The sequence below is a fragment of the Lithobates pipiens genome, unplaced genomic scaffold (assembly GCF_037356315.1).
Source record: "Lithobates pipiens isolate NorthernLeopardFrog02 unplaced genomic scaffold, aLitPip1_a1.2 Scaffold_16, whole genome shotgun sequence".
In the NCBI taxonomy this organism is placed as follows: Eukaryota; Metazoa; Chordata; class Amphibia; order Anura; family Ranidae; genus Lithobates; species Lithobates pipiens.
The window spans coordinates 274,260,603-274,277,991 of NW_027507748.1; the positions used below are offsets into that span (position 1 = coordinate 274,260,603).

The 17,389-nt window shown below is 42.4% G+C and overlaps 1 protein-coding gene across 1 annotated transcript; it reads right to left on the reverse strand.

Annotated features, from left to right (window-relative positions):
• Window positions 1-1,309: 1,309 nt before the first annotated feature.
• On the reverse strand, window positions 1,310-15,383 carry RPS10 (ribosomal protein S10). Its single transcript, XM_077481418.1, has 6 exons — window positions 15,237-15,383; window positions 8,598-8,747; window positions 8,151-8,322; window positions 3,537-3,614; window positions 1,488-1,543; window positions 1,310-1,396 (listed from the first exon to the last, which is right to left on the reverse strand). The coding sequence occupies exons 2-6, from the start codon at window positions 8,745-8,747 to the stop codon at window positions 1,352-1,354; spliced, it is 501 nt and encodes a 166-aa protein (XP_077337544.1). The 5' UTR covers window positions 15,237-15,383; the 3' UTR covers window positions 1,310-1,351.
• Window positions 15,384-17,389: the final 2,006 nt, after the last annotated feature.

Here is a 17,389-nt window from a genome sequence, read left to right on the forward strand (position 1 = left end):
CATGCATATTTTTAGCCCCAGGTGCAAAACTTTACATTTAATCGACATTAATCCTCATTTGCCACATAGGCAACCACTTAAGGCCAGGAAGGATTTACCCCCTAAATGACCAGGCCATTACTTGCAATACTTTTCTGACAATTGCGTGGTCATGCGACATTGTACCCAAACAAAAATTAATGTCCCCCCAAATAGGAGCTTATATTTGATCACTTATTTTTTGCGCCTGAAGGAGAAAAAAAAAAAAAAAAAAAAAAAAAAAAAAAAAAAAAGGTATAGCTTCTACAAAAAACGGGACAGATTTATGGCATTTGAGCAATTTTTAGCAGGACTGCGACATTGCGGCGGACAGATCAGACACTTTTGGGACCAGTGACATTACTACAGTGATCAGAGCTAAAGAGCAGCCACTGATCACTATAAACGGCACTGGCAGGAAAGGGGTTAACACTAAAGGGGGCAATCAAATGGTTAAGTGTGTCCTAGGGAGGGGTTTCTAACTATGGGGGAGTGGATTGACAGGATACATATAGATAGGAACAGACGATCTCACTGAACTCTGCCAGCGTAAAAGCAAATCCCCGTTGTGCTGCTGAGGAGCGATTGTGGGTGGCCAGGTGGACATCGCAGCCACCGGACCCACACATCAGCTCCCTCACTGTGCAGTGGGCTCACGCCCAAACGACATATGGGTACATTTCCCAACACTGTGGGCAGTCCTTAAGCGATTAAACAATCAGGATGTCTCCAATTTACAAGTCAACCTCAATGCAAAGGATGTTATTCCACTGCATCATTCATACACCGGTTTCCTGTGAATGACTTTAATTACAATTACCGTCAGCCTTTGTGGCTGATGGATAGCGTTTCCAAATGCACTGTGAGGTTACTGATGAGCAGCCTCAGTTTACTCACAAGCCTTGCAAGCTTGTAGACAGCTAGCTGCATGATCCACCGATTATGGGGTGCAATGCTTTCCAGGCTTCTTTGGGGAAAGTCATAAATATGTTTTTCCTGCAAAAATATGTGCATTTATTATTTTTCTCCCAAAAGAATCCCAATGCTGAACCTTGGGAAACACCATTAATAACCTTAAACCAGAGCATGAATCAATAATTACTCTCTGAATAGGGTTTTAGCCAGTTTTCTATCCATTTCACTCGTCACTCTACTTTTTAACTGAGGTTTCCAAAGCTTTTACCTTACACGCTTCACAATTATAAAAAAAAAAAAATAAATAAAAAATAAAAATAAATACTCCAAACAGCAATTACAAAAAAAAAAAAAAAAAAAGAAGTGCCAAAATAAGTGGTGTCTCAAAAATTTATTCACAAATGAAATTTGATGTGCATCACTGGGGGGGCTGCTGTCCACGACCACGTCCAAATCCTCCTCTCTAAACAAAAAAGAAGTAAAAATTTAATTAGTTTAAAACAGAAGGGTACATTACACAAGGCCATGCTTGATTTGTTGAATAGTTTACTTACGAACTGGAATTCTGTAGCTGCTCCAGCACCAGCCTCAGCCTTTTTGTCAGAACCAGCTGTAATAAAGAAATGAAAGTGAGAAATTAGGAACAGGGCTAGTTTTAGGTAGGGGCAAAAATACAAATGCCTGATGATCTGACAGAAATCCAGTGAAATCAAATTGCTGATTTTCATGCAGCCATCGAATTTGAGTGAACAGGCATGTTGGAAAGTTGCTGAAAAATGCATGATTGTCTAATCAATGATGGGCGAATTGTGCGAGAAATAATTGGGGGGAAAAAAAAAAAAAAAAAAAAAAAAAAAAAAAAAAATGCGCATGAGCACAATAAAAATTCCAATAAAAGCATAATCCCAACCATTACATTTTCTGTAGCAACATGGGGGTGAAAATGAAGACTTGGTCGCATTTCAAAGTCAAAATGGCACCATAGAATCACCAAATTTCTAATTTCAAAAGAAAATTAGTTCAGAATTAGACCCATGTATGGCTTGCATTAGGTTACTGCACTGAACTGACAATGCTTTTAACATCTACATATTATGAAGATGCTAAGGTTCCAGCAGGGAACTGCTCAAGCACAGCCGTTTATGATTTCCTGTGCAGCAAGTGGCATAGTTGTCAGCATATTTCTGTATTATCAGTGTTTTTAAAGCGATTAAACATGAGGAAATTTGCATGCCCTGCATGGATGTAATAAATATGTGGTTTATGTAATTTTACCCAGACATACAGCCATGGCCAAAAGTTGAGAATGGCACAAATATTACTTTTCACAAAGTCTGTTTCAGTGTTTAGATTTTTTTTTGTCAGATGTTACTATAGTATACTGAAGTATAATTACAAGCATTTCATAAGTGTCAAAGGCTTTTGACAATTACATTAAGACTCATGCAAAGACTCAATTCAATATTTTCAGTGTTGACGACCCCTTTTCAAGACCTATGCAATTCGCCCTGGCATGCTGGGAATCAACTTCTGGGCCACATCCTGAATAATAGTAGTCCATTCTTGCATAATCAATGCTTGGAGTTTGCCAGAATTTGTGGGGGTTTTTGGTTCACCTGCCTCTTGAGGATTAACCACAAATTCTCTATAGGATTAAGGTCTGGAGTTTCTTGGCCATGGACCCAAGATTTAGATGTTTTGTTCCCCAAGCCACTTAGTTATGGCTAATTCCCTATGGCAAGGTGCTACACCATGTTGCAAAAGGCATTGTTCCTCACCAAACTGTTCTTGGATGGTTTAGAGAAGTTGCTCTTGGAGGATGTTTTTGTTCCATTCTTTATGCATGGCTGTGAGTCCACTCATTTGGGTGAGAACCAACCCCACACATGGTCTCAGGATGCTTTACTGTTGGCATGACAGGACTGATGGTAGCACTCACCTTTTCTTCTCCAAACAGGGTTTTCCCAGATGCCCCAAAACTGAAAGGGGATTCAGAGAAAATGACTTTACCCCAGTCCTCAGCAGTCCAATCCCTATACCTTTTGCAGACTATCAGTCTATCCCCAATGTTTTCCTGGAGAGAAGTGGCTTCTTTGCTGCCCTTGACATCAGGCCACCCTCCAAGTGTCTTCGACTCACTGTGTATACAGATGCACTCACTACTGTCTGCTGCCATTTGAGCAAGCTCTGCACTGGTAGTGCCCCAATCCCACAGCTGTATCAACTGTAGGAGATGGTCCTGTGGCTTGCTGGACTTTCTTGGGCACCCTAAAGCCCCCCCTTCACAAATGTAGAGAAAAGGTTTCATGGGATGAAGTTAATTTTCATGGCTGATTAATCTAATCACTCTTCATAACATTCTGGAGTATATGGAAATTGACATCATAAAAAAACTGAGGCAGTGGACTTTGACAATTATTACGTTTTCACAGTCTCAAAACTTTTGGCCACAGCTGTACACCTACCACAAGGGAAAAAATAAAAATAAAAAAGTTACATTATGGGTAGACTACCATTTGGGGGGGGGGATTTTTTGCTTATGTCACACCCAAAATACTGGTATAACAACATGTTGCCAAAGGTGGACTTAGCCACACACTTACGTGGAGCGGCACTGCGTCTGTAGGTATCTCTATCTGTCTCACCACGGGACAAGCGGGCAGGTCGTTCACCCTCTAAACCTAAAAAGAAAATCAGTGGTAAGAAACATGCAACCATCACCTTTAACAAAGTAAATGCCTGGTTCTGATAAATAATCACCAGTGTGGAAGGAGACTATAATGCATCTGACTTTCCAAAAAATTAAAATAAAAATAAAAAAACACCCACACAACCCCTACCAAAGTGGGAGGGCAGTTTTAAAAAAAAAAAAACCACCACATCAATTACGCACATATATTAGGTCAACCTGCGTTGACATACAAAGCAAACTGAATTTGCAGAGTGCTAACCATCTGACAATGTACACAGACATGCATTTCGATTGAGTTTAAAGTGCATCAGCAATGACATCACGTTACTCACAGAAAATGTGAAATTATCGCTAATCTGACATGTGTAACCCCATTGGAAAAGCCTTCACAAACCTCTTTTATTTCTGACTATTGTTCTGCACTTTGTGCTGCGTCACGATCAAGATTCTCACAGGCCCAACCTATAAGTGGACCTCACCAGACCTACAACCTTGGTAAACAGTACTGGAAAGAATTCAAAAACACCTGTAACAATTAATTGGTCATCTCCTCTAGGGATAGGATTATTCACTTAAAGCTTTCACCACAGCCATTTCACTCCAGCCAGACTGCATAGGCTGGGCCTAGTCCTTTGGCATAACTGTTTTGAGGCTGTTGGGCAACTGCCGACTTTTTGCATTGTGTGTGGAACTGCCCTGTCATCTTGGCTTTCTGGTCTGAGAGAGTAACATTTCTGCTGCTTTGGGTTTACAGAATTCTACATCCTAAAAACTGTTTACTTGGGAAGATAAAATGTTTGTTATGTACCCCCCCCTTTTTTTTGCGTAAAAGTAAAAACAAGGTAATCCTACTGACATGGGAGAGTAATTCTACTCTCTCCATAGACACCTGGAAGAGATAATGGGCGATTACCATTAACAGGATGACATTTAGGCTGGGTTTACACCTATGCGAATTGGATGCAGCGAAATCTGCATCCAATTTGGATGACATGAGATTGTGACCGGCTCTCCAAGAAGCCAGTTCACATATTGCCGTTGCAGCTGCGGAGCGGCTTGCACAGGAACGCTGTGCATCCTTGGCTCTGTTTCAGGGCCAAATTCAGCCCGATTCATCCCTGAAACTGAGAATGGGGACACACCAGACCCCTGTTGCGAGCCACAGCCATCGGAGGTGTGAACCCAAACTCAAACTCAGGAAGAAACCACAGACCTTTGATGGTGTATGCAATCATTGGGTTTAAAGTCCCATTACCTCTGCAGATCCAGGATAGTAATAGCATTTTTACTCTTCTGCATAGCTTACTCTGACAGATGCTGTTTGTGGTACCCCGTACGCAACTGCGATTGTATTATTATTATAAGGCTATACTTGAATATAAGAGTATTGTTTTCCACTAGGGTTCAATTTAGCGGTTGTGTGCGTGTTCTGTCTCTTCCTCTCTTTAAACTGTCTGGAAAACTCAAATTTTACTTTTTTGTAAAAAGGAGGGCTGTGCCATCTAAACAGGAACAAAAAAAGTAACTGAACTCAAAAGATTTTCTATGTTACAGTGAAAATGTAAAAAAGGTTATTCGTGCCCAAGCAGTGCTTTAAATAAAGTGTACCTTTGGTCAGGAAAAATAGCAGCGCACTTTCGAATACGTGTGCGCGTCTAGGCACCCGTGTCTACAGCCTCCTAGCAATTTATCTGCAGCGTGAGATTAAAGTGGTTGTAAACCCTTACAAACCACTTTGGCCTACAGGTAAGCCTAGATTAAGGCTTACCTGTAGGTCCAAGAAATATCTCCTAAACCTATACGGTTTAGGAGATATTTGCCCGAAGACAGGCACCGGAGTGACGTCATCGTGGCTTCGCCGAATGACAGCGGCGGAGCTGCGAGACCCCACCGAGAAGATGGATGCGCCGGACTACAGGGGACAGTGGTGACATCGCTGGCTCCTGTGTCAGGTAAGTGACACATAATGGACTACTATGCGATGCATAGTAGTCCATTATGCTTTACCTTTGCAGGGAATGAAAGAGGAAGTATACCCATCAGGGTTTACTTCCTCTTTAAGCCACTGCTACCCCTGACTGCTAGTCCCACCAGATTTGGATAGAGGATATGGCAATGTCCCTGCTTAGCACTCTGCTTACTGGAGGCTGAGCTGATCAAGTAAAGCTCTGCCTCTACAAAGATGGTCACCCCCCACAAAAAGACAGTGCCGAGCAAGGCATGGTAAGTCAGTAATAGGAGAGAACACAAGTAATGCTGGTGGATTAGTCCCTTGCCCTGCAGTCTACAGGACAGGACTGCAGGGCAACATACAGAATACTCTCTTCCCCATCAGAAAAGGGGTGGGAGCATTTTGTAGTCAACAGAGATGGCTGGGGACCATGTAACTGATAAAGAGTGTGGCACAGGCAGATAGCACAGAGTTTACAGAAATCAACTTAGAACATGACAAAAAAAAAAAAAAAAAAAAAAAAAACACCAAATTAAAATTAATTAGCCACTTGCCGACCGCCGCACGACGATGTACGTCCTATTTTTGAAGAGGGATATCTCGGTAACGGCAGCAGCTGCTGCCACAACCGAGATATCCATCTCTTCAGGCGGCGCTCGGCTGTACGATAACGGTGGTCTCCGCAGCGGATTCGCCGCGAGATCACCGCTATCGGCGGCGGGAGAGGTGCCACCCCCCCTCCCGCCGCTTACCGGAGCCGTCGGTAGCGGCGGAGGCGATCGGGTCCTTCCGTCTGCTGGGCATAGAGAAAAGTAAGGCTAAGATGGCCCCCACTCGTCTCTATACCATAGGAGGGCGGAAGCGACGTCAAAACGTCACTTCCGCCCATACCTCTTAAAGGTATATTTTTTTTTTTTAATGTCAGATTTTCTTTTTTTTTTTGTTGCATTTTAGCCCAAATATGAGATCTGAGGACCTTTTGACCCCAGATCTCATATTTAAGAGGACCTGTCATGCTTTTTTCTATTACAAGGGATGTTTACATTCCTTGTAATAGGAATAAAAGTGATCCATTTTTTTTTTTTTTTTTAAAGTGTAAAAATAAAATAAATTAAAATAAATAAGAAAAAAAAAAATTTTTTTTTAAAACACCCCGTTACGACGAGCTTGCGCACAGAAGCGAGCGCATACGTGAGTAGCGCCCGCATATGAAAACGGTGGTCAAACCACATATGTGAGGTATCACCTCGATCGGTAGAGCGAGAGCAATAATTCTAGCCCTATACCTCCTCTGTAACTCAAAAAATGCAACCTGTAGAATTTTTTAAATGTCGCTTATGGAGATTTTTGAGGCTAAAAGTTTGACGCCATTCCACGAGCGGGCGCAATTTTGAAGCGTGACATGTTGGGTATCAATTTACTCGGCATACCATTATCTTTCACAGTATAAAAAAAATTGGGCTAATTTTACTGTTGTCTTTTTTATTCAAAAAAGTGAATTTTTTCCAAAAAAAAGTGCGCTTCTAAGACCGCTGCGCAAATACGGTGTGAAAAAAAGTATTTCAATGACCGCCATTTTATTCTCTAGGGTGTTAGAAAAAAAACAATATAAAATGTTTGGGGGTTCTAAGTAATTTTCTAGCAAAAAAAACTGTTTTAAACATGGAAACACCAAGTCCGAAAAAGAGGCCTGGTCCTTAAGTGGTTAGATTGGATTAAAAAGGTCAAATAAACTTGCTAGTTCATGCAAAACAGTTCAACCTGAACATTCTTTATTCAAACTCATCTTAAAACCAAGTTAATTTCTAGGCACGCCCTTTCATAATGTGCTAATATGCATACTAGCACATAATGCTTGCATCTTGCAGAGGGAATATTTTTTTTTTTAAGTTTAGTAACGATTTAAATAGTTGTGTCATCTGCGCATACATACATACATACATATATCTCCAGACAGAGACAAGCAATGTTCTTTACACGCTTATCTTTAATGTTTCCATTAGTTTGTTAGAACTACAGTAACCCCCCACCCGTTATGAAGGGGGAAAAAAATAAAAAAAAAACGCCATCTCGAATGACTGGTAAGCTGCAATATTAAATTTTTTGTTCTTGGGTCTAGATGCACTATAATTATATATATATATATATATATATATATATATATATATATATATATATATATATATATATATATATATATATATATATATATATATATATATATATAAAAATTTTTATAAAGCCAGCAGCTACAAATATTGCAGCTGCTGACTTTTAATAAATTGACACTTACCTGTCCCAGGGTGCAGCGATGTCGGCGGCAGATGACGAGCAATCACTCGGCTGTGTGTTTCGCAGAACACAATGGGGGGGGGTTGGGGGGAATGGAGGGATCAGATGAGCGGAACTTCCACTTCAGGGTGGAGGTCCGCTTTAATCAGGTTTCATGACCCTTGGACTATCACGGTATATGTTGAAATTCAAAGACCCTGCTGCTCAACCCTTGCATTTTAGTGCATGCATTGTACCCATTTTCACCTACATTAGCAGGCTAACTAGCATTCTATCCATTACCTTTAGGTCGTGGTCTGCCTGTCTCAGGACGACTCCTTCTTAGAGTTGCAGGAACAATCTCTGGAGGAAGGTGTAGGAAATCCCGCAAGTACTGGATGCCCTCATTTGTCAAGTACCAGTAAAAGTGACGCCAAGCAAACTGCTCCTTCACATATCCTCGAGACTTCAAAGACTACAAGAAGAAAAAAAAAAAAACCCCAGTAGGGATGAGTAATTAAAAAATTTAGGCATTTTGAAACTACACACACAAAAAAAAAAAAAAAAAAAAAAAAAAAAAAAAAAAAAAAAAAGGTATAAAAAAATCATTCACAATATTACTGATGAGGGAAAACGGCTTTTAGTAGAATTGCAAATGTGTAAGGTCTTGCTTCACACGCAATCTTGACAACTATTATGACGAACACAAAAGGTTTACACATGTTCTAAGAAGATTTACCCCTCGCTTACCTGCATAGCCTTCATGACATGGAGGTTAGGTACATTCTTGTCTGCCAACTCAGGATGCTTTGGCATATGCACATCCTTCTTGGCCACCATAACTCCCTCCTTAAACAGGAGCTCGTAGATGGCAATACGGTTTTTCTTGGGCATCAACATCTAAAAAAGGGAGAGAACACACAGAAAAATCAAACTTCTGAAAGGGTCTTAAATTATTAGCACTGCATAAATATGAAAAGTAACCACTGCAATAAGTAGACCTGTGTAGCCTCATTTACAGTAAACTGATCACGAGAGACTGTCTCTTAACACCTTCCTGCCCAGACCAATTTTGAGCTTTCAGCGCTGTTGCACTTTAAGGCTGGGTTCACACCGCTGCGGGGGGAGAACCGGATGTGATTCGCACAGCAAATCACATCCGATCTCCGTAGCGCTGCGAGTTCAGCCATACAGATAGTATGGCTGAACTCGCAGCGGTCCCGCAGCAAACTCGCACGGGACCCTTTTTTGGGTCCGCAACGGAATCGGATCGCATGGGGGTTCACACCATGCGATGCGATTCCTGTGCGAGTCGGCAGATCGCACTGCGATATGCCGACGGATCTGGGGGTGTCATTAACATAACATTGACACCCCCAGCCGTCCGCATAGGGCAGTGTGAACTGCCGGCGGGAGGTATGCGATGCGGGAAAACGCCACGGATTCGCGGCGTTCCCGCATCGCAGCAATGTGAACCTAGCCTAAATGGCAATTGCGCGGTCATGCTACACTGTACCCAAATTACATTTTTATCATTTTTTTTCCCCACAAATAGAGCTTTCTTTTGGTGGTATTTGATCACCTCTGCGGTTTTAATTTTTTGCTAAACAAATAAAAAAATAGCGCAAATTTTGAAAAAAAAAAATGTTTTTTTTGTGTTTCAAAACTCTGTAAATAAGTAAGTTTTCTCCTTCACTGATGGGCACCGATGAGGTGGCATTGATGGACACTGATATGTGGCACTTATAGGCGGCATTATATACTGTACTAATGGATGCCAGTGCCAAACAATAATGCATGCCAGTGATGCCCATTGTGGGCACTGATTGTCATCCATTGTAGGCACTGACTGGCATCCACTGTGGTCTAGGGTGGCATACCTTGTGCTTGGTATCCCTGGTGGTGTGATTGGACACGGCTGATAACGTGGTAGAGTCTCCGTCGGAGGCTCTTTACCTAGATCGTAGTTGCGGGGTGTCAGACCCCCGCAACAACGATCACTACGATTCACGCCCCCGGGGGCGCGCAGCGGCTCAAAATCCTGATCACATCATATGACGTCCGGTCAGGATTTTGAAACCACTATGCCGCCGTGCTTTTGTTATAGGGCGGGCGGAAAGTGGTTAAATACTGGTTGCCTGCTCTGTCAAAGCACCGACAAATACGTTAAAGGGTAAGTTCATTGCACTCAGGACCACCAGATTGCAGGTTCAACCTCAAGCTCCTGCAGACTCTCAGGATAGCCGTCTGCCTGTACCTCTGATATGGGCATGTGGTTACCTGAAAGCAGAAAAGGTCAACGAACCACCAGAGCACTAACCGGCACCCTGGCAGTTCATTGAGAACTAACCACAAGGGCTGACTGTACTAGTCTATACATTCAAAGAAAACTGTGAATGAATGACACAGCCACATGGGAGGAGCTAGCTTCAATTTGTGACAGCAGGTGCAGGCAAAAGACCCCCCTGCCTGCTGTCACAGGGAGGGGGAGGGATCGGCCGTGCAGATGGAGAAGGTAAACATATCCACAAGTATGCAGACACAGGGATTGATAAGTCATTATCTGCATATATATATATATACTTTAAGCAAGTCAATTAAAATGTTGGAATGATGGGCAACTTGTAGTTTTATAAGAAAACAGACCCAACAGATTTACCCTGACAGATATGCCATCCAATTGGCATGACAGGATAATTTTTTTTTTTTTATCTGAAAGAGATGGTTGTAGGTGCAATGTAAAAGTCTAGAAATTAGATAAATTTTGGAGAATCTTGTGCTAGTGGGATTTTTTTTCTTTCAAAGCACAGGCAGCTGTCTGATTGGATGCAGCTGCTGTTCAGCTGACAATTTACCAACCCCCTTCTTCCACTGCTCAACTGAAGGATATCAGGAAAGATTGTGTCAACAGGACCAACAGTTCAAATTTACACTAGTACATCTGGAACTAGACAAAATCCAAACAGTGTATAACCAGATAAGGATGCTGGCCCTTACATGACAATCATGTACACCCTGGATCCTGTGTACTGACCTGACTATGGATCGATTCACACCATTGCGGAGCAGTAGTACATGCTAAATTGCACCATTTCTGTACAGTTCTGGTGTGGTAGCAGCTCATTTAACGGAGTGGAGTGGTGTGAAGAGGCCCTTTATTTGTCCCCCACACAACTCGGCACCACTGATGTCCCTTGCATTGGCACAATGTACCATCAGTGAGGGGAAACTTGTTTTGTACTTGACTGAACAACTCGGGCCTAGGGCAGAGTTATAAAAATATTGCTCACGCTCTGCTTTCTAACACATTTTAAGACCACCTAACATATGTGCGGCAATAAAAGGGTAGGGTTTAAAGTGACTGTAAAGTCTCTTTATATAAAAATTAGAGATGCAGCGATACCACTTTAACGAGTGCCGATTTTTTTTTTTTTTAACTCACGAATACCAATTACCGATACCCATTTTCAGCATTTAGGGGGATCAAGATTAGGAGAAACAAAGATGGGGGTACCCATTAGCATGCTGTGTAAAATCACCACCTGGATGAGACCAAGTGATGAAGAAACATCACTCAGCACTGCTGGTCCCACATGTCGGAGGACCATGCTGTCATTTTTCATACGCCTCTTCCAACCCATGTCCCCGTCCTACTGTAGTCCATACAACAGTGGCCGCGGTTCCCCAACTCATAAGACCAATAAGAAGGGACTATCACAAAGGGGGGGGGGGGGGGGGAGAACTGTTCCAAAGTAGTAGAAACAAGGATAAATCCAAGGCAGATAAACAATTTATTAAAAAAAAAAAAAAAAAAAAAAAAAAAAAAATCATCATAGTCAGATAATTGTGTACATGGTAACAATAGATGCTTGGAGAAAATAATGGTGGAAATGAGCAGGAGTGTTCTAGAACCCACATAGGTGGTAAAGTCCATGGATGGATGGCTCAGCCCCTGGATCTCCTGAGGGGGTCTCAACAAGGGACAGAGTTGGCGACACCCAAAGGAGACACATACAGACTCAGGAGGGACGTCAGATGCTAGCGGAAGCGCTCTGCAAAACATACAGTGGGGGCACAGGAAATCTGGAGACCAAGCAACCAGAAAAAAAAAAAAAAAAAAAAAAAAAAAAGTGTTAGACACAGGATAACTATAATCCAAACTGGGAAGCCTACTTGGTCCAGGGCTACATCACCAAATGACCTGAAGGGGTTAAACCCCAAAACATGTAGTCCTGGACTGAGTCAACATCCTCCCAGTTTGGATTATCGATATCCTGTGTCTAACACCTTTTTCTGGCTGCACGGTGCACTCACAGTGTATATCTTTCGCAGAATCACTTCCGCCAGCATCTGATGTCCCCTCTTAGTCTGTGCGGGGCTCCACCGGCCTGTGAGCGGTCTCTTCTTCAGGTCTCCCTGGCTCCATCCCTTGTCATGACCCCTCAGGAGATTCAGGGGCCGAGCCATTCGACTTTGCAGTGTGCACCTTACCATCTATGTGAGTTATTTAATGCTTCTGTACCACTGGTGCCAGCTGTCCCCGGTTTTGTTTACATTAATCTGTCAGCAGGGAACAAATGAAGGCGCCATCAGTTGTTAAGGACGCAGCGGCCCTGCTCCTTAACAACCGATAATGGCTGCATTCTTCTGTGTATATTTCAGTTGTCAGCAGAATGCCACTGACAGCTTAAAAAAAAAAAAAAAAAATCAATACCTGCTGGCTCTGTTATAAGTACCTGTGCATTTGCATGTGTATTAAAGAGGAAGTAAACCCTGATGCGTTTACTTCCTCTTTCATTCCCTGTAAAGGCAAAGCATAATGGACTACTATGCATCGCATAGTAGTCCATTATGTGTCACTTACCTGACACAGGAGCCAGTGAAGTCACCGCTGTCCCCTGTAGTTCCGAGCGTCCATCTTCTTGGTGGGTCTCCGTGGGTATCGCTGCTCCGGCGCTGTGATTCGCCGGAGCAGCGACGACATCACTCCCGCGCATGCGCACGAGAGCCGAGACTCGCGGCATTGCCGGCATCGACAATGCCCCGCTCAGTGCACCGCTGTCTACGGCGCATGTGCCGTAGATAGCGGTGCCCGTCTTCGGGCAAATATCTCCTAAACCGTATAGGTTTGGGAGATATTTCTTGGACCGACAGGTAAGCCTTAATCTAGGCTTACCTGTAGGTCAAAGTGGTTTGTAAGGGTTTACAACCACTTTAATACTCAGACAAATGCTTAGTATTGGCAGATACAACTATCCAGACAACCCTGATAAAAATAACAAACATATTATAGAAGCCCTGACCCTCTTCTTGGGTCCCTCTTCTGTGCTCCTGGCCCCTCCCTCCTGCTGAGTGCCCCCACAGCAAGCAGCTTGCTATGGGGCACCCAAACCGAGCTGCAGCTTCATGTGTCCATCCAGACATGGAGCACTGGTTCAGCCCCACCCTCTCTCCTGACCGACTCTAAAATGACAGCAGCAGGAGCCAATGGCGCTGCTGTGTCTCAGCCAATCAGGAGGGAGAGTCATTGACAGCTGAAGAATGTGTGCAGATCGCTGGATAGAGATGGGACTCAGGTAAGTATAAGGGGTGCTGGGGTGGCTGCTGCACACAGGCTTTTTACCTACTGCCTTTACAAGCACTTAAACACTCACATGACACACATTCTTCACTAAGCAGCCAGCATTTCTGGGCTGAGTGTTCACTTCCAAGACAGAAGCTGAGCGATAAAATACAGCTCATGGTCCCTATTAAAATGATTGGATGCTGGTGAGACCAGCTCCCAATCAGGTGACAGCCTGTAACTTACTTGACTGATCTATCCTGTACCCCAACATCCAGAACTTTAAGGAACGCCAGGGTAGATAGAAAAGGGTTAAAGCAAGAATGGCTTTGGACAGAGGAAGGCTTACACGGTTCATTTAAAAATCCTTGAAATATTTAATTTGACAGATAGTAACCGACGGTTAAAAAACGGCCATTTTGCTGCATTTACATTTTTTTTTCCATCAAATTAAAAATGCCTTTAAACAGAACAGGGCTAAACGCGAGTTACCATGTGTACAAGCGTTTCAAATGCCTCTGAACATAAATCCTGAATGCATTTTTTTTTTTTGCTTTCCAAAAAATGCTTCTAAACTCAACTGCCTAGAAACGCCCCCGTGTACATGTACTAAGATAACAGGGAGAATTTACAGGAGCTGAAGAAAAAAAAAAAAAAAAAAAACACGCCCAACTGCTCCTAAACGTCTGTTTACCAGCAGCAGGGTAAATGAAGCCTTAGATTTATAAGGCATCCGGTATTTTTGCTCTTCCATAGGGGAGACTACCCTTCACTCCCTGCCCCATAATCAAAACAGGAAGTGAGGGAAACCACTGGTAGTCCAATGGAGGTTTTCCTCTATTTTGGTTCTAGGGTTGTACACCCTCATGTTTTTCACCTTGAAAAACCACCTGGCAGTCTCCGCCCCCCCCCCCCCCCATTTTACTTACCTGAGCCCCTTCATCTCTAAAGCGGGGACGCGCTGTCCCTCTCTCCACAGGGTCTTGGCTCTTGATTGGATAGATTGATAGCAGCACAGCCATTTGCTCCCGCTGCTGCCAATCAAATGCAATGAAGTGGGAGCCGGGGCAGAGCCTGGCATTCGTTTCCGTGGACGCAAATGCTGGACTCGGGAGCGCTCCCGCAAGGAAGCCCCCCTCGGGGGACTGCTTCTCTGAGGCACGAGAGCCTCCAAGGGACCACAGAAGAGGATGTTCAGGGTCACAAAACGAGCTGCACAGTGGAGGCAGGTGTGACATGTTTGGAATTTTAAATAAATAAAAAAGATCCTTTACAATCACTTTAATAACACTTATCAGGATCTTAGGGATGAACTAAAGCTACTTTTACAATTGTTTAAATTGAATGAATGACGTGCTTCTCATGCCCAACATATCTAACAGGTTCTCTTGCATGCTTTCTAAAGCCTAATAAAGATCATACAACTTGCTGGGAGAACAGCTCTCTATGCACCCCATATACCCCCACTATAGACTGTACACACTCACCACTACACTACAGTCTGCACACACATTCCCTCACTAAAATAAACAAAGCCCTCGGCGGAGGATGAAGCTGTAGCAGTAGAGCTGAACACATAGAGTACAATGCAGCCAGCAGAGCCAGGAAGCCGCCTGTGGACAGAGCAACGAGTAGGCCGCACCAGACGCCCGAGCCCCACCACCGCTATGCTCACTGAACACAGCTCGTACTACTCAGGGACGCACAATATACAGCGCCTCTGTTCCTTCTCAACACCTTCTACTATACGCGGGGGCACCCGACCTGTACGGTGAGCGGATGGCCGAGAAACACAACGGATTCCAAATACGCCGGTAGTCGCTCACCTTTGCAGCTTTCTCGGCAGCCGAGCAGGAAAGGAAAGAGCATGCGCAGAGCGAGCTACTTCCCTCTGTCCGTAGGACCCCAACTGGGATGTCCAAAGCACTGCCTGACTAAAAAATCATATCGTGTTTACATTGTGTGCGAAAGTTCATTACTGGCTATTGCATACTAAACTATATATTATACTAAACCTATAACTATAAGGTTCAATCATTCACTTTTCTTCAAATTTAACAGGAAAGCTGTGTTTGTGAATAACGAAATATTCCAGCCAATCGTAGTTGGTTATTACTTGGTTGGGACCTGTTGCACTGTCAGAGGGCTAAAAAACACAATTATTAACAGTAATAAGCTATAACATCTTTCTATTTATATCTAGATAGAAATATATATCTATATATAGGAAAAAAAAAAAAATATATATATATATATATATATATATATAAAATAAAAAAATTATAGAGATATATATATATATTTAATAAAAAAAATATAGATAGAGATCTCTCTCTCTCTATTATTTATTTATATTATATATATATATATATATATATTTTTTTTTTTAAATCTTTCATTAACCACTTTAGCCCCGAAAGATTTTCCCCCTTAATGACCAGTGACCAGGCAATTTTTTTACGATATGGCACTGTGTCGATATAACTGACAATTGTGTGTGTGTGATGCTGTGACCCTGCCCCCCCCCCCCACCAAATATAGCTTTCTTTTTTTGGTATTTGATCACCTCTGCTGTTTTTATTTTTTGTGCTATAAACAAAAAAAAGGCTGGCAATTTGGAAAGAAAAAAAATATTTTTTACTTTTTGCTATAATAAATATTCAACCAAAAAATGAAAAAATTCTTCATTATGTATTCTTCTACATATTTATAAAAATAAGTGTATATTGATTGGTTTGCGCAAAAGTTATAGCATCTACAAAATAGGGGATAGATTTATGACATTTTTATTATAATTTTTTTTTGTACCATTAATAGCAATGATCTGCGATTTTTAACAGAACTGCGACATTGCGGCAGACAGATCGGACACTTTTTTGGGACCGTTGACATTTATGCACTGATTACTGTATAAATGACACTGGCAAGGAAGGGGTTAAACACTAGGGGGGCAATCAAGGGGTTAAATATGTTCCCTGGGGGGTGTTTCTAACTGTGGGGGGAGGGGACTGACTAGGAGTACAGAGAGATTGCTTTTACTGATCATTAGGAACAGATGATCACTCTGTAATTCCCTGTCAGAACTGGGATCTGTTTGTTTACATTGACAGATCCCTGTTCTGGCTCTCTGTGGAGCGATCGTGGGTGGCCGGCGGACATCGCGCATCAGATCCCCTGTTGTATAGCTGTTAAAGGGACAGAAGTACAGCTATGAGGATTTGCAGGAACAAGCCGACCTGCCACATTATAATGACAATGCCTGGTTGGCAAGCGGTTCAAGCACCTACTATACCTTAGCCCCATTGGTCCAACACTTGCATAGTCCCTCACCACAGGAGTTAAGTTATCCCAGAACAGAGGCAGCATCTCAGAATGTATATTCAGATGAACATGTAGATTCTATAAATGACTGCAAGCAAGCAGTTTTATATTATTTCAAAAGAGACATTGCATGTATAGCCAAGTGCTAGCATAATGTACCTTCTTAAACCACTTCAGCCCCAGAAGGTTTTACCCCCTTCATGACCAGGCCATTTTTTGTGATACGGCACTGCGCTAATTGTGTGGGTGTGCGATGCTGTGCCCAAATAAAATTGATGTCTTTTTTTCCCCACAAATAGAGCTTTCTTTTGGTGCGATTTAATTTTTTTGCGCTATAAACAAACAAAAAAAAAAAGACAATTTAACCACTTGCCTACTTGGCACTTAAACACCCCTCCTGCCCAGACAAATTTTCAGCTTTCGAAGCTTTCACACTTTGAATAACAATTACTCAGTCATGTAACACTGTACCCAAATAAATTTTTTGTCCTTTTTTCCCACAAATAGAGCTTTCTTTTGGTGGTATTTGATCACCTCTGGGTTTTTTATTTTTTGCGCTATAAATGAAAAAATAACGACAATTTTGAAAAAAAAAAAACATTTTTCTTTGTTTCTGTGATAAAATTTTGCAAATTATTAATTTTTCTTCATAAATTTT

Bases quoted from the DNA above. Each gene is read 5' to 3' on its own strand.
- RPS10 (XM_077481418.1), bottom strand. From the start codon at position 8,747: ATGTTGATGCCCAAGAAAAACCGTATTGCCATCTACGAGCTCCTGTTT. The intron at 3,615-8,150 runs GTAATGGATAGA...TTTTCTTTTTAG, and splicing joins AGGCAGACCACGACCTAAAG to GTTTAGAGGGTGAACGACCT. The intron at 1,397-1,487 runs GTAAGTAAACTA...TTTTTTGTTTAG, and splicing joins CAGCTACAGAATTCCAGTTC to AGAGGAGGATTTGGACGTGG.